This window comes from Podarcis cretensis (assembly GCF_951804945.1).
Source record: "Podarcis cretensis genome assembly, chromosome: 8".
Lineage (NCBI taxonomy): Eukaryota > Metazoa > Chordata > Lepidosauria > Squamata > Lacertidae > Podarcis > Podarcis cretensis.
The window spans coordinates 21,644,448-21,670,073 of record NC_137177.1 but is presented as its reverse complement, the minus strand read 5'-3'; the positions used below and the strand labels follow the sequence as shown (position 1 = coordinate 21,670,073).

The 25,626-nt window shown below is 45.3% G+C and overlaps 1 protein-coding gene across 3 annotated transcripts in view; it reads left to right on the top strand.

Moving 5' to 3' along the window:
* The window catches only part of LOC307223216 (beta-1,4-galactosyltransferase 3-like), a 38,544-nt gene extending 17,149 nt beyond the window's left edge, over positions 1 to 21,395 (top strand). For 2 of the 3 annotated variants that reach the window (XM_079989077.1, XM_079989076.1), the window contains 7 exons: positions 5,190 to 5,280; positions 14,629 to 14,997; positions 15,903 to 16,138; positions 17,237 to 17,424; positions 18,929 to 19,051; positions 19,493 to 19,597; positions 20,845 to 21,395. In XM_079989077.1, coding sequence (XP_079845203.1) covers positions 14,736 to 14,997; positions 15,903 to 16,138; positions 17,237 to 17,424; positions 18,929 to 19,051; positions 19,493 to 19,597; positions 20,845 to 20,995 — 1,065 coding nt within the window. In that variant the 5' untranslated portion in view covers positions 5,190 to 5,280; positions 14,629 to 14,735 and the 3' untranslated portion in view covers positions 20,996 to 21,395. Of the gene's footprint in view, positions 1 to 3,571; positions 3,616 to 5,189; positions 5,281 to 14,628; positions 14,998 to 15,902; positions 16,139 to 17,236; positions 17,425 to 18,928; positions 19,052 to 19,492; positions 19,598 to 20,844 lie in introns of those variants that run through there. The other variant, XM_079989078.1, reaches the window with a different exon arrangement.
* The last annotated feature ends 4,231 nt before the right edge of the window (positions 21,396 to 25,626 follow it).

Below are 25,626 nucleotides of genomic sequence, written 5' to 3'. Positions count from 1 at the left end.
ATGTGTTGCACCATAATGGTGACTTTCATTTTTAGTTCCTGCCATGCTTCCTGTAAGGTGAAGAAGATAGCATACGGGCAAGCAAGTAGTGATTCATGCATGCTGTCTATAGTCTGGGTATCCCTACTGGTGGTGAATTGTAACAGATATGTGATTCAATAATGATGTGAAAGAAGCTTGTCTAGTTTTCTTATTTTAAGAAAGTTCTTGAGGGCAGGTGTCTAAATTAGAGGAATTAATGGATATGCAGTTAGCCTACCTCCCTCAAGGAAGGACTTCACATTAATGTAAAATGCATATTTGCAATTGATTTATAGCTTTGCCTCGGTCACAGGTCTGTTTACACTGGTGCAGTTAGTTCTATGTCTTCGGGAATATAACTTTTGTGGGGCTGCGCTGACAAGGTACTTGTTCACAATTGGGAGTTGTAGGGGGTGCCCTGATAAGATAGCAGTTCACAATTGTGTAGGTGTACTGTACAAGCCTATAGTATTCAGGGATGCAGTTAAGTGCTACAGCAGCATGGCTGGGGCTGCAAGTTAGACTGGAGACATGTTCAGGGATTTAAGAAAATCTCACATGCCTGGCTGCTGTGCGCAGTATTGGGAACTAAGATATATTAGCTAGGTGCCAAATGGTTCCTTAAACCAAGGTTACAGTCACTAGAACAGAATGTTTAGCTGCCATTTTTGGGCAAGATAGCTCTAAAGTCTTATTTTTCAAACTTTAGAGCCATCTTGCCCAAAAGTGGCAACTATAATATTGGTTTAAGGAGGTATTTGGTACCTAGCTTATATATCTGAGTTTCTAACACTGGTTCTGGCAACCATAACCTAGGTTTAAAGTGCATTTGGTTCCTAGTTTTTGTATCTCTGTTTCTAACACTAGCTAGGAATTGGTAAAAACAAAATAAAAAAATTCCTTCCAGTAGCACCTTAAAGACCAACTAAGTTAGTTCTTGGTATGAGCTTTCGTGTGCATGCACACTTCTTCAGATACACTGAAACAGAAGTCACCAGACCCTTCTATATAGTGAGAAGGTGGGGAGGGGTATTACTCAGAAGGGTGGTGGGAATGGGTGATTGGCAGATAGCTGTGATGAGCCTGTTGACGACTCTTAACGACTGCAATAGGTCTTACAGGAAAAAGCAAGGGGTGAGAAGGTGAAAAATGGCTTTGTCATGTATAATGAGATAAGAATCCAATGTCTTTGTTCAGACCAGGTCTCTCCAAGGTTTTAAGTTTGGTGATAAGTTGCAATTCAGCAGCTTCTCTTTCCAGTCTATTTCTGAAATTCCTTTGTAATAGAACAGCCAATTTGAGATCTTGTATAGAATGTCCTGGGAGATTGAAGTGTTCTCCTACTGGTTTCTCTGTCTTGTGGTTCCTGATGTCGGATTTATGTCCGTTTATTCTTTGGCGTAAGGTTTGGCCTGTTTGTCCAATATAGAGAGCTGAAGGACACTGTTGGCATTTGATGGCATACACAATGTTAGACGATGAGCAATTAAATAGTCCCGAGATGGTATGTGTGATGTTGTTGGGGCCAGTAATGGTGTTGTCCGGGTGTATGTGGCAGCAAAGTTGGCATCTGGGTTTATTGCAGGCTTTGGTGCCAGTGTCCGTGTTAAGTCTGGTTGTAGTATTATTGTGGGTTAGGAGTTGTTTAAGATAGGAATTGGTAATATGTTTGCCGCTGATATTCTTGGATCCCATACAGCACCCTAATAGTCAAAGTATTTTGTCAGAACGGAACAGAAACAGTTACAAGAAAGCATTTATTTGTCTCCAATCTGTACTTCGATGTTCTTTCCTGATGACGTTTTGTAACTTGCAAACCTGCTCCCCACCCCCCCAACAGACTACCAGAAGTTTGTCTGGCCAAATATGTTACCTTGCCTTTTACTCTTCTGATAGTAGACAGAATCTTCCTTGGGTTTTGTCTTTCTCACAAATAATTTTCTCACCACACTTTGTCCCTTGGCTGGAGCAAGTGCCCTCCAGTTCATGGCTTTGCAAACTGGCTGAGTTTCCCACCTCAGATCTGATAATAGCCAAGTCTTCTAAGGCTGGGGAGCACAGAGAATGTAATCACTACTTCTGTAACCACTGGTGCTATGTTTTCATTTTGGGGGATGCCATGGGATTATTGCCAACCCTCATATTTTCTTTTGAATCCTTGCGCTGTGTGAATTTCATGTTTTGGGGTTGTTGTTTTCTTCTTCTTTACTTTTCAATAGACTTACTTTTGGCCTTGGTTATGTATGTGTCTGTAGAAGGACGGGGTGTGTTGGGAAAGGCTGGCCTATCAACCCTCAAAGAGAGATTTCTTTTGAGGTTCAGCTTCTAGCGTCTGGCCTCTTTAACGGCCTCCAGACAGAGCGTGGTTACAAGCAGCAGCCAAGGATAATTTCAAAGCTGCGTTCCCTTGGCACTCATCCATCCCGCTGAAGTGACTTCTGCACACAGAGTGCTTGCGCTAATGCTGATGAGTACCGGGTCTGTTTGTGGGGGGTTAATGGGGAACCACCTAATAGGCGCACTGAGAAAAATTGTCAGGACTTGAGATGGCTGACTGTTTCTGAAAGAATTCAGACACTTCCCTTTTGTTTCCTTTCCTTTCTTTTTTTGGCATCTATTGCCACATGATAGGAACCACATGGGTTGATCTTTCTTTCTTTTTGTTTTTTCAAAACATAGATCGTGAGCCTGTGTGTACCGAGAATTTTTCTCAATTGTTTTGCGCAGTGACTAATTTTAGATGTTTGATAAATAAAACAAGATGGTTTGGAATAGATTTAATGGACCTTTGGTCTGATCCAGCAAGGCTCTTAATTCCAGCCCACTTCAGCAGAAAACTGTGGAGCTTTCAGGGAGAGGCAAAATGGGGGAAAATAGAGTGTTCTTCTCCTATGAATTGCCTGGCCTTGGAGGTTGTGCAGCAGCTGAGATACACCTCTACCCCATTATCCTGATTGCCACAGTGGCCAGAGAGATACCACTGTGGAGCCCAGAAGCAAGGCATGGGTGCAATGGCCCTTCTTATCCTTTTCCTCTGCTACTCCGTGGCATGCTGCCTCTGAACCGTGAGGTTCCATTAAGCTACAATGACCAATAACTGCAGAGAACCTCTCCCTGAGTTTGTCTGATCCTCTTTTAAAGCCATCTTGAACCAGTGGCCATTGTCCTGCCTGGTAGAAGCAAATTGCACAAGCTAGCCTGTGTGCACTGTACTTTCTTTTGTATATCCTAAATTGACAGGATGATCCTGAGTGTATCGTGAGGGAGGGAGGGGAAAAATATATATCTCGTTTTCCTTACCATGCATAACGCTGTAAGCTTCAAGCAATATTCTTTCTCTTGTCTCTTTATAAAAAAATGTCTTCAGATTTGTTAGCCTTTTCTTGTCGGAACAGCATCCCAACCCTTTGATTATTTTGGGTACCCTTTCCCACATATTTTGCAGCTCTTGGGTTGGTGTAACTGAGACAGAGAGATGACATCACAATTGCCTCCGTGTGTGCATGTGTAAATACAGGTAAAGCCTTTCTGAATCAGGCCAGATGTGATTATTCCCTGCAGCTGGTTCACAGAGGCATGGCTCTGGCAGTGGAGGTAGGACATGCTGATCATGACTAGTAACCATTGATAGCCTTGTCCTCCATGAATGAGCCCAGTTCTAAATCATCCAAGTTGGCGGCCATTACTACATATTGTACGAGCAAATTCATAGTTTAACTATACGTAGTAAGTCAATTAGATTTTTATAGTGTTCACTGTTCTGCGAGCTCTGAACACACAAACGTGTGCGCACACACACAAACATGCACATGGACATCATCAAGGGTGTCATCGTCTTAACAGATTAAAGGGCTTGAGGGAACAGAGGCCAAATGAATAAAATTCTTTTTAAAAAAAGATTAGTGTCCCGCCCCCTTGGGGGAAAGGGGACGGGGACTCTGCAATTCTATGATTTTAACTCATTGAAGACTGCATGGGAAACTACAATAAAAAAAGGCACCTTAGGCACATTGTCACCAGTCACTGTTGACTTAGTGGCTTATATGAGTGTTAAGATGCTGCGTTTACAATAGCAGCCTTTCTGTATGAGTGGCATGTGTGCATTGTTGCCATGTGTTTATTGCTGAATTGTGGTTTAAGAAGTGATTGTTGGCAATGATCCACTCCATAGAAGTTGTGCAACATGTCCTTGTAAATATTTGAAGAGGAGTTAGCCTAGGTGACTTTGGAGGCTGCACCCTGTTCTTTGACTTTAAGACTACGGCGACAGACACTCCTTGAAGCTTATAGCAATTCTTGGTTCAGTTGTGTTAGATCATAATCTACAGGTAGGGCACCATATTTCTTTTTAATATGGTGGGAAGGCTGCATATGCAAAAGGCAGGGGGGTTGAAACCCGAGGGCCAGAGCTTCCTCTGCCCAGTCAGCACTTATTCCAGAATTTCTAGCCCTTTAAGAAAAATTAGGCACTAACAGTTGCATCTTGGCAACCCGTGGGTTGTCTAAGCAACAGAACGCTAAGTCTCCTGTTCGCTAGGGAAGTGTGGAGCTGAATCACAGGGAATATACCACTGCCTAACCTACAGCAAGACTTCTGTGCCTCCCCCTGTGGGATAATGAATAAACTAAGCAGCAAAGAATCGACTTCTTGAATAGAAAGTATAAAAGACCCTGAGTAGTGATTGGTTCTGGAAGGGGGTTCTTTTAGTGCTATTTCTGTTGTTCCGGGATGTGCTGTGTGCCATAGGTGCAACTGAATTATTCTTAATTATTCGGTCAGCTTTGTCTCTGTGCAGTGCATTAATTTGAAGAAAGAAATCTGGAATGATTGTCAAATAGCATGATTCGGTATGGAAAACTGTTCTGTTCCCTGTTGGAAGTACTGACTGCTGGTAGTGATTAACTCCCATTCCCGTTCTGTACACGTTGCACATTCCTGACCCCATTCTCTGTTTCTCTCTCTCTCCCCCCCCCCTTTCCTCATCCTACTTTGCACTAGCAGCTTTCCACTTCCTGTTTAAATTGGCTGCGTGCTGTTGGTTTCATGTGGCGATGTTGCATTGCTGTGTGAAAATGCCAGGTTCTGCCTCTATGCTTTTTCCTTCTGCCCTGTCATATGCGCTAGTTCTAAGTTGACCTCTCTCTTCACCCTCCCCGATTCATTGCAGAAACTCCATGGAGATTGGGAGCAAAAAAGTGCTGCACTCCAAGAATTAAGGACGACCTCTCTGATCTAGCTGAGGAAACAGAACTGCACAGGTGGGCATCCTTAAATTCACATTTGCTTGCATTTTCCAATATATTTCCAACCACAGTTCATACAGTTATAGATCCCCTCCTTCTTTGGGCATGGCAGTTGCAGGTGACCATTTCTCTGCACTGCCCATGGTCTCTCATTATGAGGCACTCCCTTCTCCCAGATGAATTGGGGATGATGAACCCAGATGAACCCAGAAGCCAACTCTGGACAAGGGAATGGTTATGGTCTCAAGGGAGGACAGGAGTTTTTCTGATGCAGGCTACAGGCTCCCTTTGCTTCTGTTGTCTTTCCCAACAGTCAACTCCTCTAATGTGAAGCGTAATGTGAAGCATTTCTATATGCCAGGAAGCCCATGTCAGAGAATGCAGATGTCCTTGTGTGTAGGTGTAGACCTGAGTTTGGGGATTTGAGCCCTTATGCATTCAGCTGGAGGGGAAGCAGGGCCAACCTAGGTGCTGTGATACCCTTACAAGCCTTGTAGCTTTTTGTGGTGATGCTAGCAATCATGCCAGCTTGCTTAAGATATCTAAGCAGCTCACTTCCCCAGATATTCAAGACGTTGTTTTGCACTGAACACTAATCACTAGGGAACATCACAGCCTTGTACATAATTATTCAGGAGCATTCATCCATCCCCGGCTCAGTTTGCCTGTGTTTCTTCAGCTGACACAGTGCTGTCTCGGGTGTCAGTCTCTGCACTTTAAAGCTAGGATTGTCCAGTAACACAGCCCAGGACATGTAGTAATTTCTGTCTTCTGGGCTTTAAGAGCCAATGCTGTGGGAGGATTGGCACTGTTTAGTTAGAACAGATGTGCTTCCTTCTCATGCTTTATTGTTGGTGACATTTGTACATGTCTTATATGCATGATGTATATAAAAGGTGTTTGTGTTTGGAGCTGAATGTTTACATACTTCTGAACGTATTGTTTGCTCACCTTTTCCCTCCTAAAAAGTAAGGGGAAATCTGTGTGCGTCTTATGGAGCGAATGCAGGCTGCGCAGCTATCCCAGAAGCCAGAACAGCAAGAGGGATTGCTGCTTTCACTGTGCAACGATCCCTCTTGCTGTTCTGGCTTCTGAGATTCAGAATATTTTTTTTCTTGTTTTCCTCCTCCAAAAATTAGGTGCGTCTTGTGGTCTGGTGGGTCTTATAGAGTGAAAAATACGGTACTTTAGTAGGTGAACTGCTCCCATATGTATGGACATTATAGGAATGTCCACGTTCAGTAAAGGTATGTGATGTCCACATACATCCAGTGTTCATTCTCCTTGTTCCACCTGGCCTTTGGCTTGGAGTCAATTTGATTCCCTCCGCCTCTTTCTTTTTTCCTTTCTCCTCCTGTGATGAGGCTGCATTTTAATGTTTTAATGTTGTATTTTAATCTTGTTTTTAAGTTGTATTCATTCAACTTGTTTTTATTATTGGTGGTTAGCTGCCCTGAGCCCGGCCTTGGCTGGGGAGGGCAGGGTATAAATAACATTATTATTATTATTATTATTATTACATCATTGACAAAATAGCTAATTAGAGGTGGGGCAGGTTTGTTAAACAGAAAAAAATTGCCACCTATTCTTGTCATATACGCAGATGTCTTCTTGAAAAGATGATCTTTGTTCTTCACCATATGCACTCCATTCATAATAAGCTGTGCTGACTGCCTTTACCCTTCTGAATTTTATTCAGGAAGAGTCATCAATTTATTTTATATGACAAATTTATAGGCTGCCTCGTAGGCCATGCCCTCACAAAGTGGTAAGCACAGAAACAATAAGAAAGACAACAAATGAGATGAATTATTATGAAGCAGCACCTAGGCCCAATGAAGCCTAAGTATTTCACTCTCTCTCCGTGTGGGGGGAGAGGGAGAGGGAGAGGGAGAGCTTGAAAGTACAGCTGAAGAACACATTAAGAAGAGGCAGCCTGGAAAAGAGATGTTAAGTCCCACTTGAAAGCCTGCACTGACAGCAGCGTATGTAACTCACTCAGAAGGGAATTCCGTAACCATGAGGCCACCACTGAAAAGACCCCATCTTTTGTGCCTGGCAACCTTATTGCTCATACCGGTGGGCATGTGACCAGGACCTCCATAGCTGATTTTAGTGAATGAGCAGGGTCATATAACCAGGCCTCAAGTTGTTAAGGGCTTGAAAAGGTTGGCACCAGTACTTTGAATGCTCTGAGGAGAGTTTTAAAAATGGATTTTAACATAGGAATTATAATCATTGTGAACCTTGCCATGGTAGGTGCAGTTACATTTATCCAGCGCTGAAAGCCAGGTGGTTTTGACCTACCAATACAGGCTTGGATCAAATTAGACTGGAAGCTGATAAGGAAAACCAGAGATTTAGCTGTTGCCTCTTTAGTACAGGCATCTCACACCTTTGGAGAGTTGAGAGGTGCTGCTCTTGATGAAATAAGTGAGTAGCCTAGCATCTGATCTGTTCCAGCTCATTGAGGAATTGAAAAGGCTCTTAGACATGCCTGGGTAAACATTATGAACTGGCACAGCAGCAGCTAATATTTTCCCCACTTCAGATTTCCAGCCTGAGGAAGAGTTCTCTGCAGTAAGTAATGCTGTCCAGCATTTTAAATAACTAGTTTTATTTATATATAAATAAAGTTATGGGACGCAGGTGGCGCTGTGGGTTAAAGCCTCAGCGCCTAGGACTTGCCGATCGAAAGGTCGGCGGTTCGAATCCCTGCGGCGGGGTGCGCTCCCGCTGCTCGGTCCCAGCGCCTGCCAACCTAGCAGTTCGAAAGCACCTCCGGGTGCAAGTAGATAAATAGGGACCGCTTACCAGCGGGAAGGTAAACGGCGTTTCCGTGTGCGGCTCTGGCTCTGGCCAGAGCAGCGATGTCACGCTGGCCACGTGACCCGGAAGTGTCTCCGGACAGCGCTGGCCCCTGGCCTCTTAAGTGAGATGGGCGCACAACCCCAGAGTCTGTCAAGACTGGCCCGTACGGGCAGGGGTACCTTTACCTTTACCTAAAGTTGGGCCAACTTAAGACCGCACCCTCTTTGCCTTGGAAGGAAACACTGAATCTTTGGGGTGACATCGTCTTTACCTCCGGAGGCAAGGTTAATCTTGGTCTGAACTCAATAAGGAGGCTTTGGCGTCTGCACCCTCCCCAGAATTTCAGGCTGTGCCAGAAATTATGACTCTGTGGTTTTTGTGCTTTCCGTGTAATGGAATTGCGCAGATTCAGTGAAAGGAAGAAGCCTTGTAAGATCGCATGAAGTGTCATATAATGGAATTGCTGTTGAGGATGCATGGCTGCAGTAAACCAGATTCTATTGCTCTGGTTGTGTACAGTTCAAAGGTGGGCAAGAGAGGGGAGGAAGAGGACTGGAATTAGCAGCAAGTTTGTGAATAAACAGAGTTATGCATGTGCCTGATTGCTAGTATTAGAGACTCAGTGGCAGGAAGAACATAAATGTTCTCCGAATCTTGTGGACATGAGTGGGTTGAGTGCTTTTGGCACTTGTGTCTCGCTTGTGGGCTTCCCATAAGCACCTGGCCTGTGAGAACAGCATGCTGAACTAAATGGGAATCACCAGAGTTCCTTCTTAAGCTTTTATCTATCCATGTCATCTCCAGAAGGCCTGGCTTGGCTTAGAACATAAAGGTGGGTGGTGCAGATACTCAGCATAGTTTCGCTCCTACCCTCCTCTTTGAGGAAGCCTTGCCTACTGGAAGGAAAATACCTTCCTTACTGACAATGCTGATAAGATCTCATTCCTGTGGAGGATTAAAAAACCTCCCATGTGGCCCAGCTTTTCACACCCTGGTCAGAAATGTGCAGTGTGATTCTTGATAGGAACAGGATCACCAAGGAAGTTGCGAGGTCAGAACCTGTTTCTTTAGTAGTAGTCCTGGGAGTGGGGGGTGGTCAGTACTCAAGTTTCAAGTTGCCAGCTGGAAAATTGCTTTATTTGGCAATGTCCTGTGCATTCCACAGTGAGGATGTGTTTGATATGCAGACTTTTGAAAGAGGCAACTCTGTGCTGGGCTGTTTCAGTTTCGGTGCTTCAGGCCCTCCCCTCTTCTACTTACTGACTGAAGCCAATTGGCTATGAGTTCTTATTTTAGTCTCGGCCCATTCTTTGCCAAATTCAGCCAGGTTTTGAAAAGATGGCCAAAGCACATGCTTCAGTTGCTGCCCTTCATCTTTTCCCTTAAACGTGAAGTTTCCTTCTGAAGTCTAGCCAGTTTCTGAACTTGCCTTCATTTCAGTTGAGAGAGAGAGGGAGTGAAGTACCCCATACTTGAAAAATGCAGACTGTGAGTGTGGAGGATAAAGAAAGTTCTTTTCTCATGCAGGACTTTGTTTTTCCCTTCTCGTGGTTCCCTAGGCAGGAGTGGCCAATAAGTTCAACAGGAAAAGAGGCGCATCCATTGCTCAGTACTAGCTATGAGCTTGTGAGTACGCTGCTTGTGATGGTTGGACTAATCTGCAGAGATCCCAATGAGGGTTTGACAGGGAAGGGGTGGGGGAAGTTTGGTAGGACAAGGTGAGCCATAAGGATGATGTGAAATGGAGCTGATAAATTATGGGAAAGAACTTGGTAAGCATCTCTGGAAAGTTCGCTCATCTTATGCCGGAGCTACTGAAGTCAAAAAAGGAAGAGGGTAGCACCAGTGTGAATTTTAAAGAGGTGAAACTCCCAAGTTGAAGAAAGCAATTTATTGAGTGTGCTTTCCAGTTTGACCAAGCCGTGGCTCTATTTTAATGGCTCTTTCATTATTAATGTACTGGTTAATGAGCAGCTCATAACTTGTTCGTCAGGTTGGTTGCTTCTATAATGTGACTTCTGGTTCGTAGAACTTCAGTCTAACATGGGTTGGCTACAAATTCCAGGGGGAAATAATTCCTGGTGAAGAGATGGCCTGTTTGTGTGGGGAGAGGCCCTTTGAGGGTAGTTTATTTAGATTGGAGTTGAAGTGTCCTTCTGCACTTGATGTAGAAGCCTAGCTCATTATCATTACCTTCAAATCAATGACCTCTTGTTTTGTTTAAAGCTCTCTGAAGGAAGACTCAGTAGAAATGCATTTCCCAGGACCTGGAGCTTCTCCTATGTCTTGGTCTCTAAGTCCTAAACCTCTCTCCCCCACCCCCCCCACCCCCAAGAACTGACACTGGTAGCTGGATCAGGATCCTGATGAGATAAAGGGCTTTTCGGCCCCATGCTTTATAGGCACAGCCGTGCGTTCTAAAGTTCAATGTCCATGTCAGAAATTTCCATTCTGATTTTATCCCGTGAACTGCCCTGAGATATAAATCAGTAAACAACTGCAGGTACATATTCAATAAATAATATATATACATATAAGCACTCTTTTTCTCTCTCTGGAGCTTTCCTCATGAAAACCTGCTTTTTAAAGCCGAAGTACAACAAATGGCATGGGACGCAGGTGGCGCTGTGGGTTAAAGCCTCAGTGCCTAGGGCTTGCCGATCGAAAGGTGGGCGGTTCGAATCCCTGCGGCGGGGTGCGCTCCCGCTGCTCGGTCCCAGCGCCTGCCAACCTAGCAGTTCGAAAGCACCTCTGGGTGCAAGTAGATAAATAGGGACCGCTTACCAGCGGGAAGGTAAACGGCGTTTCCGTGTGCGACTCTGGCTCGCCAGAGCAGCGATGTCACGCTGGCCACGTGACCCGGAAGTGTCTCCGGACAGCGCTGGCCCCTGGCCTCTTAAGTGAGATGGGCGCACAACCCCAGAGTCTGTCAAGACTGGCCCGTATGGGCAGGGGTACCTTTACCTTTACCTTACAACAAATGGCAATTCAGGTTTTCTGTGGATTGCTGCTTGCTCCAATTCAGCTTTAAAGAGTGGGTTTTCACAGGGAAATCTCTGGGGTAAAAAGGCAAAGGCACAGAGCTTTAAAATATGGACCATGCCTGGAAAGCGCAGGGGAAAGGTAAGTGTGGATAAGCCCAAGGATAATATTTGATTCTGGATCAGTTACTCTTAATTGCCTTCACTACCCTGCTCTAACTAGCAATTTCACAAACCAGGGTTGTGTAGCAGAAGGTTAGGTAGCCGCAGCTGCTCCCACTGGTTCCTCCCTGTTGTCCAGCCCCTTACCTCAGCTGCTGTGCGGCACACCACCGGCTAGCCAGCGGCAGCCTTTGAATCAAGGTATGACTTTAACCTTGCTTACCGTTTGTGGTTTGGAGCCCAGGTCACATGGCATGGCAAGGCAGAGACTCTAGCTTGTTGGTAGCCATGGGGAAAGGAGCACTGCAGGAACTTTTGAATAACATGCTCCAGCAAGCCACTTATTCGTCTTAAACCGTATTTCCAGAATACAATAACGTGCATCGGGAAAGCGGGCTGTAGAGCTGATCAGGCAGCTTTTAAAACTTTGGCTCCATTGTTACATTGTCACACCAGCCTTCCACTCTTTCTTTTATTTGTGAGGGCTGCAGGGTAGGACGAATCCTGCATGTTGGTGTCAGGCTTGAGAAGCGTCTCCAGACTGCAGTGTTCTTGTACTACCCTGTTTGCCTCCGCCTAGGCTACTGAAACGGCTCCAATTCACTGCACTGCTTTAGATGGTAGAATGTTCAGGTCCCAAAAAGGCTGCCTAGGAAAGGCCCCAGTGAATTCATCTCTGCTGCATTTTTTTGCAACGACAAATATATGCCTTTTGTTACCAGCAAGCACACTACTTATCTGTGTTTGCACACTGGCTTTGAGCCACTTGGATACTTTTCGATCAGTTGTGCAGTACCTCCTACCTTCACATATTAATAGTTGGGTTAGAAAGGAGAGCCACAGTTTAAGTTTTCTCATACCCAAACCTTCCTATCAAAATGCTGGTCTATACCTTTTTAAAAAAGGTATAGAACAATATCACAGCAACAAAAAAGGAAGTTTTCCAACTTGGTTGCAGGCTACATCACGACGGAGCTTGTTTGCCTTTTCTGTGAAGTTTTTCTTGTCAAAGTGTGTTGGGAATGAACATGCACACATGAAGGCAAAACCAGCCACACACCAAATGCCATTTCCTAATCTGTTGGGTTTGACTAAGTGATGTAAGAATGCTCCTCTTTCTTCCCAAATACAGCAAGATGCCCTTGACTGAGCCTCTTGCTTTGGGCAGTGGAGCAGCTCAGTGAATCTGGAAGGGTCAGCTCTTCCCTGAAGGTTTTAATTAGGGTTGCCTATATGTGACATCTATGTGGGACGTGGGTGGCTCTGTGGTCTAAACCACTGAGTCTAGGGCTTGCCGATCGGAAGGTTGGCAGTTCGAATCCCTGCGACAGGGTTGAGCTCCCATTGCTCGGTCCCAGCTCCTGCCAACTTAGCAGCTCCAGAGTATGTCAAAGTGCAAGTAGATAAATAGGTACCGCTCCGGCGGGAAGGTAAACGGCGTTTCCGTGCACTGCTCTGGTTTCGCCAGAAGCAGCTTAGTCATGCTAGCCACATGATCCAGAAAAACTGCCTGCAGACAAACATTGGCTCCCTTTGCCAGTAAAGCCAGATGAGCACCGCAACCCCAGTCGTTCGTGACTGGACTTAGGCGTCAGGGGTTCTTTACCTTTATGTGTGATTCATTTCCTTCTTTCTTATATCACCCTGGAACATCTCTTACAGGAATCTCTTGGGCCATTTCCTTGTTTCTCCCCTTAGCTGTTGCCAGTTGGCACTGCTCCGAGACACCTGTTGTGCTGCACAAGGTGTGGGCAGGTAGCAGAATAGGTAACCAAAGCAGGCTACTTCTCTCACTTAAAGGTATGGAATGTGCTGCTCCATGTTGCACTCCCCCAAGCCCTTTCCTGCCGCGTTACCCGAGATTCTGCAATCTGGTAGATTATTACAGTATAATAATTTATTAGCCTTTACCCTTGGGTTTCGGGGCACCTTGCAACAATTAACACACGTTAAAAACAGTTTAAACAACTTGCAGTCACGGAAATAAGGTGGGTGCTAAAAGCATACCTTGTAAGTGTCAAAAGCCAGGGTGAAGAGGATCTATACAACCCAAATGCTGAGATATGTGAAGTGGCTCACAGCTGGGCCTAATATTGGAAACCAAAGAGTGGACAAGGTGCACGGAAAGGGCTGCGGCAAGGGGACTCGCGCCTGTTCCCATCCCTCCCTCCTCCCTCAAGTGTTGCAGATAGCAGCAGCTGTGGACTAAGGTTATATGTACATGCAAAACATGGCTTTTGACACTTTAAATGAAGCAGCTCCGGGGTATGGAGAAAGGAGGCTCTGGCAATATTATTGTAAGAATAACTGTGTTGTGGTCAGAGCATGATAGTATCTGGGAGAACCCAGATTCAATTCACCCTTCAACTATGGAGTTCCATGGGAGGAGAGGCAGGTAGACTGTTTTAAGTTTCCCAGGAATGTAGGAAACTGCCTTATGCCTAGTCAAGACCTTGCTCAGATTTGTCTCCTTGGACTGGAAGCAGTTCTCTAGCATTTCTGTCAGGGGGCATTCCCAGCCCTTCCTGCAGATTCTGGGGATTGATCTGCAACTGAGCTTAACATATTTTTTTCCTTTTTTTACTTGATAGCTGCCAAGCTTTAATCCTTCTGTGTTTCCTTGGTTTTGGGGAGGAGGGAGGGAGTATAAGCAAAAAAGAATTCTGCTATCTTATTTCTTTCTGTCTGCCACTTGTCCTAACTTCTTTCCCCCTCCCTGGTGCATATGTTCGCCATGTTATGTTGCTATGCCTACCACCCACTCCCACGTTCTCCTTTCCTGTGGACACCTCTCATTTGGCAGGTGTGCGGTTTGTTTTTTGCTGCACTGAGACTTCTCATGCAGCTGCAGAGACAGGAAGATGCTATTACTGTTAGTTGCTTTGTCTCGCGGTGCCACGTCTGTCCATACTTGTGCTTGCTGCGAGCAGATCGCCTTGTGTGTAACAAAATAGCTGGGCTGGGCTCTGGATGTGAACGTCCCCCCCCCCCTTTCAGAACCTTACCCCTGTAGACATGAAACGTTTGGGGGCGAGGTGGGGGCAGGAAATGCATTTTCTTGTAAGCATCCAAGCGAAAGCTGAGCATTGTGAACGTCAGGAGGCTGATCAGATAATCAAATCGGCATTAAATGGTTTTCGAGTGAAGATGATCCTTGCTTTTAGGCGATGCATGCATGGGTTGTAAATGGCTATTCTCTCCCCAAAGACACGGAATGCCTCTCAAAATGGTGCTTCTCCGCTACAGTTTGTACTTGCATTAAAATTAGTTTCTTCCCCACCCCCCAAAACCTGCTGGTACTTTAATTGGGGCACCTTTTTAGCCCTTCAAAATGTTTGTGCATAAAAAAAAGTTAACCTGACGAATGAGCATTGCCTGTACTCATTCTACCTTCTGCTGCTTCCAACAGGTCACTGTCTTCTGTTTCCCTTGCTGCTGCTGCTGCTGCTGCTGCTGCCGCCGCCACCCTTCAGCCCAGCTGCACCATGGATAGATGATCCTGGCCCTGCCTCAGCCATGCTGCAGTTGCGTGGCCGCTACCTGCTGCTCTTCCTAGGGGTACAGCTGGTGGTGATGGCTCTGCTGTACCACGATGGCTACCGCAAACGTGTTGCCTATTTCCTGGGCATCTTCTACAAGGGGGGCACATTGACTATATTGTCCAGCCTACACAATGTTTCGCTGCCAGGGGATGTCTACGCCAACCTCAGCCTGATTGCCCGGCCCCCTCTGCCCCCAGAGGAACTTCCTTACTGTCCAGAGTCATCTCCTTTCCTTGGTAAGGGCTTCTCTGTTCTTGATCCTGGTTCTGGTTAGGAACTGAGTCAGCCCTAAGATTTGAATGGTGTTGGGCTGGCGTGGTTGTTCTGAAATTAAGAGTAACAGAAGCCATAATGTATTGTTTCACTGAACCAGCCAGCCATCTGGAAAGGTTTTGGGTGGCACCTGAAAGGCAGAAATGAGCATGAAACAGTGAAGTAAATTCTGAGCAAGCTTTCAGGTCAATTTTGTCTCTTTGTGTGTAGCGTACTAGTTCTGAGACTAAAGAGTTTAGTGTAATTCAAAAGCTTGCTTCATGTTTACACCGCTCTTTGGCCCTGGGAAAGAAGACACAAATTCTGGAAGAAGAGTACGGGAATAGTGATTTTTAAATAGAGATGCCTAGTGATGAGAGACCCCCACAAAAAGAGGCTTGAGGATTGTGGGCCCATCGTAGAAGTGATCTTGCATTAAGCCGTGAAGTGCTCTGTGAAATGAGAGAAGTGGTTCTCTTTCCTCGACCCATGTCCCCTTTCTTGTCCAGTGTGACTAGTGAAAGCATAGTGATAACTCAGTTCATAGAGCATGAGACTCAATCTCAGAGTCGTGGGTTTGAGCCCCAACTTGGGCAAAAAAAATCCTGCATCGCAGGTGACTGGACTAGATGACTCACATGGTCCCTTCCAACTCTACAATTCTATGATTCTTTAAGTTTGCAGGGATGACCAGGGATGGAGCAGGTGGAAAGAGAAAAGAACCCTGGAACTGACTAGGAGGCTAATGCTCATTTTAATCTAAAATGAAAATGTTTCGAGGTGTTCGCCTCTTGAGGACTCTGGGTCACATTGGCTCTTAGCCTGCAGTCTGCTGACTACCTAGGCGGTGGAGATTGTTTGCCTTACCCCTGTCTCTGCTCGCCTGCAGGAGGCCCCATTCGGGTGACTTTCCCCGCAGGGCTGTCTCTGGATGATATTGTGCGGAAGAATCCCCTTGTGACCAAAGGGGGGCGCTACCGTCCTCCCGACTGCGATGCAGTCCACAAAACAGCTGTCATCATCCCCCACCGCAACCGAGAGCAACACCTCAAGTACCTGCTCTACTACCTGCACCCCTTCCTGCAGCGGCAGCAACTCACCTATGGCATCTACATCATCCACCAGGTGCGTTGCCACAGCCGTGTGTGAGCTGGGCAGGGCAGGAGGTTTGAATTATTATTACAGTGGTACCTCGGGTTACATACGCTTCAGGTTACATACGCTTCAGGTTACAGACTCCGCTAACCCAGAACTAGTGCTTCAGGTTAAGAACTTTGCTTCAGGATGAGAACAGAAATCGTGCTCTGGCGGCGCAGCGGCCCCATTAGCTAAAGTGGTGCTTCAGGTTAAGAACAGTTTCAGGTTAAGTACAGACCTCCGGAATGAATTAAGTACTTAACCCGAGGTACCACTGTATTATTATTATTATTATTATTATTATTATTATTATTATTATTATTATTAATTTTATTATATATACTCCACCCATCTCGTTGGGTTTCCCCAGCTACTCTGGGCGGCTCCTAACAGAAGAGTCTCCGTGGCTGCTGCCTGTCCCTGCAGTAATGTGTGGCCTCTCTCTCTCCTTAGGAGAGGAGGGAATAGAGGCAATAGCTCTCTTTATTGTTAATGGAGGAGTGCCCAGTGAAGGCCGGTGGGCAGGCAATGCTTTTTTCAGCACTAGGCCTCAGTAGGGGGCAGTGGGTTGCGCTCTGATTGCTGCAGACAGGGAAAGCTGTAGTTCCTTCCAAAAAGTGCGGTGAATCATGCTTTCTACTGTGCTGAGTCTGATCTCTGGAGAGGTGGGGAAGAGTCAGGCACAAGGAAAGGAACCCTAGCAAGAGTACTACGGGGTGGGGTGGAGCTGAGACTGGGTGTGGGGAGCGGGCAGGGACTAACCAGCACTCAGCGGTTTGAGCTCACCGAATTCCTTAGATGGGGAAGAGATAAGGTAAGGAACCTCGGATGTAGATGAATGAGTCCCCCCTGGAGCATGCCCTAGCCAAGATAGAAATGGAGTAGGTGGTTCTGGAGGAGCTGTCAAATGCAAGGATGCCAGAAGTCAGCGTGGAGGAAGGATACTATTTTAATGTAGCGCCTAGTGGCGTGCGTGCGTGCGCGCGCGCACACACACACACACACACACACACACAGAGAGAGAGAGAGACAGACAGACAGACAGACAGACAGCTCTGGTGTAAATGCCACCCATCTCTTTCTCAGGCTGAGAACTACACTTTTAACCGGGCCAAACTCTTGAATGTGGGCTTCAAGGAAGCTATGAAAGATGAGGACTGGGACTGTATGTTCTTCCATGATGTGGACCTCATCCCTGAAGATGACCGCAATGTGTATACCTGCGACCGTTTCCCCAAGCACGTGGCTGTTGCCATGGACAAGTTTGGCTACAAGTAAGCTTCTTGGATTTGGGTCTGTTTCCATAGGAATGCTTCTATACTCCTCCCAACACTCTTTCCTTCTTAAAATAGAGATGCCCAGTCTCCCTTCTGAAAACAAAATCACACTGAAAACAACTGCTTTCTCGTGTGTTTCTAGGCTGTTTTCTAGATGCAGATATGGGGAGGAATGGGGAGTGTGCTGGAAGAGTTAGAATGTCAGACTAGAACCAGAGAAACCTGGGTTCAAATATTCACTCAGCCATAAGGCTTACTGACAGGACCTTGAAGCAGTCATCCTCCCTCAGTCTACTTTGCAAGATTGATGTGAGGATAAAGCAGGGGAAGAGTCAAATAATGCTGTTTTGAGCTTGGCAGAAGGGCAGCCTTCTTGCGTGCAGCTGCATTACAGGTGGGAGTTGATAGAGAAAAGCTTTCTGCATACAGCAGCTCAACTGTAGGGGAAGGTTGTACTGTGTAAGCCAAATGGCTCCTTAAACCAAGGTTGCAGTCGCCAAAACGGAATGTTTAGTTGCCATTTTGGGACAAGATGGCTCTGAAGTCTTATTTTTCAAATGATGGGTTGACTGTGATTATCAGTTTAACATCTGGCTTGTTCAGATGACAACCATGAGCTAGGTTAAGAACTTTGAGGACTTAAAGAAGACAAGTCATTTTATCCAGGGACAGTCTACATAAATACTGGCTTACTCCTACCCCTTTTTCTTAACGGGGACATGGACCGTTCATAACTTAAGAATATTCTTCACAACTGTGAGCAGGGCAGTGGGGTGGGGTAAGTGAAGACAAGTGACAACAATTACGTAACTATAACATTTTTCACCGCTCCTGCTCAGGCTACACAGAAAAAGCATTTTGGTTGCTGACATTCATTCTGACTATGCAGATAAAATATTAACTGATAGAATTGTACAGGATAATGGTATTAGGGTGTGAAAATGGTCAAGATCCAATGATCCCCAGTCATGTACCTCCAGATGCTGGAGGTGTCAGGCGCCATCCTGGTGCCCAGACACCTTCACTTGGTCGCAAGTGGCCGATAGCCAGGTGCGAAATGCGCCAGGAACCTGTCTAATTTTGATCACTGGACAGGACCCTGCTCTAGAAATGGTCCTCCTGAAATGCAGTGTACTGCTGCCCTTAAAAACCCTAAAATGATATGCATGCTTCATGCAGTGAAGAGAGTGAGGTCCTCTCTATTAGCTGCCATTTGATTCCTCTTCCAGAACTCACTCTCGGGTCATTCCATGTGAATTGGTACCTGAATTTATTGCTTTTCCTTTTCCTTCCACATTTCTTTTTCCTTTCATGTTAGATCTATTGGTCTGTAAGCCTGTGGGCAGAACCTGTGCTTGTGAACGTAATATTCGCATAGTAATATTAGATGCCCATATCTCTGTGCCAGCTGAGGTCCTATGTGCTTCCTATAGAGATTCCTATATGCATGGTGGTAGCAGGTGGGCTACATGTAAATAAATGTCCTCTTAAATTCTTGCAGGCTTCCATACAAGTCCTACTTTGGAGGGGTTTCTGCACTCAGTCCAGAACAATACATGAAGATGAATGGCTTTCCCAACAACTATTGGGGTTGGGGCGGTGAAGATGACGACATTGCAGTCAGGTAAAGATGGTCCTTGATGCTAGATAAGGAGGCGGCTCCAGTTCCATCCCTTCAGTATAAAGCCCAGCAGCTTTAGAGGGATTGGGCAACTCTATTCACAAAGGTTTAAGGTGGCATGGCTGAGGATGGGACCCTAGGAGTCCTGCCTCTCAAACTTTCCCCCATGGATCGCCCTAGAGTTTGTGTCAGAGCATAGGAAATATTGGCAAGGAGGGATTGGGCAAGCTCTGGTAAGAATCCTGGGTAGGAATCCAGGGTTGTTTTATTCTGTTCTTGCTGTTGCCCAGGGGTGGGGCAAGGGAGAGGAGCCACGAGTGGCATGGTGCAGATTTGAAGGCACTGAAGCACTGCATTGCTTGGGTGTGTAACTAGCACTTGTGCCTCTGCTGAAACCCCATGTGCACTCCTGCTAATGCTGCATCGTCAATCATCTTCTCTTAGGGTAGCGCTGAGTGGGATGGTTATCTCTCGCCCATCTACTCAGTACGGCCGCTACCGTATGATCAAGCATGGACACGACAAGGGCAATGAGCAGAACCCTAAGAGGTGAGTAGAGGAGGGGACTACTTGGGGCAGAAATGTGGCCTGAACAATTGCAAATGGACGGCTGTCTTGTAAACTAGGTGGTTAAGTGTGATTGTATGTAGCTACTCTGCATCCTCCTTAATGCACCCTGTCAAATCCTCTGGGCCAGGGTGAATGTCCACCGCAGATAATATGACGGATGAGTAACTCCCAGAGAATAGCCATATTTAGATATTTTGTGCTTGAGGGAGTGAAGAATCCAGCAGTGGCCAAGCTGGGGTGGAGGCATGGTATGTTCAGTTGTTTTAACGGTTTGCAGTCCAGCTCTGTGAGAGAAAGGAAGGTTGCCATTATGGCTGACCTGAAGACATCACACAAGGGTAAACAAAGAACTGGTAAGAAGTCCTGGGATGTGGAGATTCTAAAGAACTGAGAGCCCAGACAGATGTTTTTGTTTTTGTGCTGTGATTTTCCCTTAATGCTATTTCTGGTGTGGCAGACCTTACCAACACTCCGTTGTGGTGGTGCAAAATAACCTGGACTGGAAATTTTGTAGCAAAAGAGAACTGGATAGTTGTTTCCAATCCATTTGTAAAACCCAGGCCCCCACCATTACCAACCAGGGCTGTTGGTCCTCACTGCCCACTCTGAGTTGCCATATCACAAGGATAGAGTGAGAGTAGAAACTGTACAGTTGGTAGAAATTGCATGTTGGACTCAAAACGTAAAAACCTTATGCACCGTTGGAGCTTTGGCTCAGCCCTCAAACCTTCCTTGCTTGCTAATTATACACATCCACTCCTGCTTGTAGGCTGTATGTGTAGTCTTGCCGCTTTCCTATTTCCTGCTTGGTATGTTTTTTCAACTTCGTCCGTCTGCCATCTATTATCCTCCAGTCCCTGCTTTTTCAAGCATTCTCCTTCCTTCCTTTTCTCCTCCCCACCTGCCACGAATAGCTGCTCCTGATCTTAAGCTGTGAAGTTTCTTCAGAGCACCCACTTCATCATTGTGAGTGGTTTGTATTTTTTGGCAGGTATAGGCATGGGTATTTGCAAAAGTTTTTCCGTTATTGACAAACATGACACTGTCCTCCTCGCTTTGTTACAAAACATTGACCACACCCATACCATTTCATTACTGGAAATCTGTGTAAAAAGAATACGTAAGCTTCTCCTAACCTGCAAATCCAAGGAGCTGCACTTTGGGTGGGGAGGTGGTAGGAGAAGGGCTCCAGTTCTCGCACTTGACTCTGTGAATTTGTCTTACAGATTTAACTTGCTGGCCAAGACGAGGAGAACATGGAAGCAGGATGGCATGAACACACTGGAGTACCAGCTGCTCTCCAAGAAACTCCACCCCCTTTACACAAATATCACTGTCTTCATTGGCACTGAGAAGGGAATGCGCCATTCCATATGATGCACTAGCCACAGAGTGGCCTGGGGACAGGAGCCCCACCCTGCCACTTCTCTGGGACCAAGGAAACCAAAGAATCCACAGGGAGATGGACAGCCCTGAGCATTGTGGTCATCATGTGCTGACTGTCGTGTCTAGCAAGGTGCTAGGGGTACTGCATACCAGGGACTGGATGGGGACTCCACACAAAGACTTCCTCCCCCTCCCCTGGAGCGTTTCTCTCTCGAGGGCTGGATGCTGTCTGACTTTACTGAACTCCGTTTGTGGGATGCCTTTCATACCTTGGTTGAAGGAGCGGCACGGTAGCTTGAGCAGAAAACCAGGATTGTCCTTTGCAAGTCTGAACCTCTGCAGCTGCTGTGCCATGGTTTGTCTTTCTTATTAAAGTGCAATTTATTTTAAAGCGTGTGGCCAAGTAGCAGTTTCTCTTCTGGAGCAAGAGCCTAAGAGGGAAGCTGTTAGCAGCCATCTCTCCTGGGCCAGTTGTGCTCTTCGCCAGGAAGGCAAGAGAGGAGCTGTATGAGGGCCAGAGCTGATTGGCAGGTCAACACACTAGCGCTGGGATGGCCCAGGCAGGTAGCTATGAATTGTGCTGGAAGACATGGTGGGCTTATAGGCGGACTATCAGCAGTGTCTAAGGAGATGTGATAAAATGCCAAGCTAGCTTGTTGCTCGCTCTTGCAAAGGCAGTTATTCTGAAGAGGTCCCTTCTGTTCACCCTCTTCCTGCGCTGCAGAAAGGATTGTAGCTGGATTTCCACCCCCACCCCCTTTCTTGGATGAGTGGATCTCAAGGATCTCTGCTTTTACAGCTGTGTGGGCTCAGCTGGTTCACTGAATTAGTATATGCAAGATGACCCCTTCTGTAATAGTATTGGTCTCTCCAGAGCAGGTCCTACCTACTGGGATTTGTAACAGCCACAAATAGCAATAGCAATAGAGCTGAAATTAGGATTGGAACTTATTTTTAGCTCTTGTGATTTGAAAATGTGTTCACTGTCAGCCTTGGAAGACAGATGAGTTGACCATTCACTATACAGTGGTACCTCGGTTTTCGAACGTAATCCCTTCCGGAAGATGGTTCCAAGTTCTGAAACATTCAAAAATCGAAACTCAATAGTTGACAGGGTCTTGCACTCAGTGGAAGCCACATTTCCTGTTCATCATCCACGGCGTGTTTGAAAACCAAAGAATTTACAGTTTACGGCGTTCAAGTTCCGAAACATTTGTCAATGGAGATGTTCGAAAACTGAGGTACCACTTTAGTTTGTATTGATTAGACTAGGTGGTGACAATTTTGCTTTGCAATTTCTCAGGTGTTGTTCTTCCACAGCTATCTCCAAACTCTTAAAGAGTTCAGCCAAATCCCTTCAACATCTGAAGGAATCAAGACAATGCAATGAACATGGCTGCAGCCATGCTTTTTCCAAAGGTACCTTAAGTAATCCTCAGAACTGTGGAATCAGCCATGCCAATGCATAAGCCGAAGGAGTTGTGATAAAATGTGCAAGTCTGGTTGGAACCTCTGGAGCAATCGTTTTTATGAAAAGGAAGTAAAATGTGCCCTAAAAGAGAACAGTGATATTGCAAAGAAACTAAATGAATTATTTGTATCCATTGTGAAATATGCTGGGCTGATGCCTGATCCTCAGCAGCCTTTTCGAGGGAGGAGTCTGAATAACTGAGACAAATGGCTGTGACAAATAGAAGCCCTAGTGCTTATTATCAGATGGCTGGGTCTGAATCAGATCCATTCCAAAGTTATTAAAGGAACAAGTGCGAAACTGCTGATCTTCTAACAGAGATATGCAACTTATCCCAAAAATCAGTTTCTGTACCAGAGGATTGGAAAGTAACCATATATAGAGAGAGAGTAGTTCAGGTGTGAACCCAGGAAATGAAAAAGCTAGTAAGCTTAATAAAATTCTATCAAGTATATAGAAGTTACAAACCTTTCTGAAGAAGAATCAGCATGTCTTCTGCAAAGGAAAGTTCTGTCTCACATCTTTTAACTTTAGTCTGTCAACAGGAATGTGGATGGAATGATCCTGGAGGATCTTGGGCCTTTGGACTTTTGGGCAATACCTCACTAAAGCCTGCTGCATAAACTGTTAGTCACAGCATAGAAGGACCTCTAATGGATCGGTAACTGACTAAACAACAGAAAGAAGAGAGCAGGAATAAATGGACAGTTCACAAAGAAGGGAAGAAAGAGAAAATATATTGTAGTAGTTTATAAATGAGATGGCCAAACACTAAATTATTCAAGATTATCAAATCCTAAATGGATTAAGAATTTTTTTAAAAAGATCTCCAAATTCGCAAATGAGATTCAATATAATGGGGGCAAAACCTCCTAACTTTCAATATACTCTGATGGGGTTTTAGCTAGTGCTGATTAACAAAGATGATCTCGGGATTAGCAATAATTCATTGCTAATGATTATTAGGTAAGAGAATGAGAAGGAAACTGCCAGTGGTAAAAAGCCCTTGGCATAATGACATTAGTTGCTGCTGCTAAAATAATGCTGGATAATAATGGATCCATTGTGTGGCTCAGAATAGGTAGCTTTCTGAGGTCTTGTAAATATTGTTCGCTGTTTCCAGGTGTCCTATCTCAAAAATGATACTGTACATCTGGAAGTAGTACCTGCAAGGATAACTAAAATTATCTCTAAATGAAAGGCTACAGTGGTTGCGGGTGAAAAAAAGGAAGAAATGATTGTTTTTGATGGTTGTAAAATTATGTAGGGTATGGAGAAAGTGGTTAAAAAGTTTTTTCTCTTTTTCAGTACTGTAACTCATCACCCAATGAAGGTGGCATAAGATTCAGGACAGATGGAAAGTAATTATAGTACTGTATATTATTTCTTAATGGAATTTACTGCCACGAAATGTGGTGACCACTAGCTTATTACATGACTTTAAAAGATCTGATAAATCCATGGAATGGTTATATGCAACCCAGGCTCCGAGGCCGTGTCCTATATACAGTGGGAGGGTTGTTTCCTTCCAGAGGCATCTGATTTGCCACTGGCCCCAAGGCCTCCCACTTTTCCCATGAGCAAAGGGCTCCAATACCCCAAACATTTTGGACACATCACTGATTTGAATAAAAATCTGCATTGTAAAGTTGTGTGTTAGACTGGCAGTTTCAATCTGTTTTCTAGCAATACCCAGGGCCTACATGCTAGTTTCTGAATGAGAGACTGAGTAAGTTGAGGCTTCCACTGTCTACCTTTGGCAATGTGCTGGTAGAACAGGAGTAACACAAAAGTGTCCCAAATTGCAGCAGCAGCAGCAGCAGCAGCAGCAGCAGCAGCAGCAGCAGCAGCAGCAGCTGTGCTGTGCACCTTCCTGTTCTACTTCTTGAAAGCCATCTGTTCTCTTGCTCACAAATAGTGAAATGGTTCACTATTGCTGCAAGCAAGGTTAACATGTAGCGGCTGTACGACAGAGATGGGGAAGCGGTGGGCCCACCAACTGATGTTGGACACAACTCCCATTGACCATGGATGCTGAGACTGCAAAGAGCTAGTGTCCTACAGCATCTGGAGGGCTACAGGTTCCCTAACATTGTGGAACAGACATTTATAGAATAGCCTTAGCCAAGCTCCTTCAACATGTCTGCTGATTCGTATGGTTCCATTACATGAACTAAGCTTGGACATCTCTCCCATAGCTTTGCTGTTATGCTACCCACATTGCGGATTGGGGGAGGTTGTCATGACTGCAGAGATTTTTAAAATTATTATTATCAACCAGATTCATTCTGCCTTCCTAGAGTGTGGGATATAAATATGAAGGAATAAAGCTGCATGCTGAATGAGTAGTATGAACCCCATGCTACATGAATAGTCCAGCATTCTGCTCCCACCCGCCCAAGCAGGACATGAAAACAATAGCTTTGTTTGCATAATTTGTCCAAAGGAAACAGGTGAATGCATTTCAGGGGTAATAGGTATTTGAAGTGACAGGTCTTATTACCCTATTTTCCTTTGAGGGAGGCTGCTACATACAGCCTAAAAGCTGGGCCAGGGTATGTGCAGGAAACTACTTGTTAGGACAATTTGGGCGCAGGGTGAGGTGATACAATTTTAGACTCTCCACTGAATAATGTAAGTGTAACTAAACTATCACATCATTCCCCGCCCCACCCCCAATCTGTTTAATATTTGTGAGCAACTCTGCTGAAATGAGAGCAGAGACTGACATGTGGCATTCTATTTTACATTGTATATGATTGGAAAAGCCCAGAAGTCCTAAATGAAAACACCAAACTAAGAGAGCTCAGAATAGTAGCTCAAATCAAACAAATACACTCTAAAATGTCCATCACATTAATTGAAAACAAAGGGATAGTACCGAGGTACAGTTGTGTACCTCGATACTACCCCTTATTCTCTCCTGTATAAATGTTATGCATTTGGTCATTTCCAATAATTTCTTAATTTACAAAGAGGTACAAAAGGCTGCAGAGGCAGGGATCCATGAATTTTAGCTGTGCAGTTTGTTACCAACGGAACTGTGGCATCATCTGAGACCTAGCCCTCCTGCCATTTTTAAAAGATTGCTCTGCCTCAATTTATTGTGAGATGTGTTTTAAAAAATAATAGTGGTGACATACAATGAAGG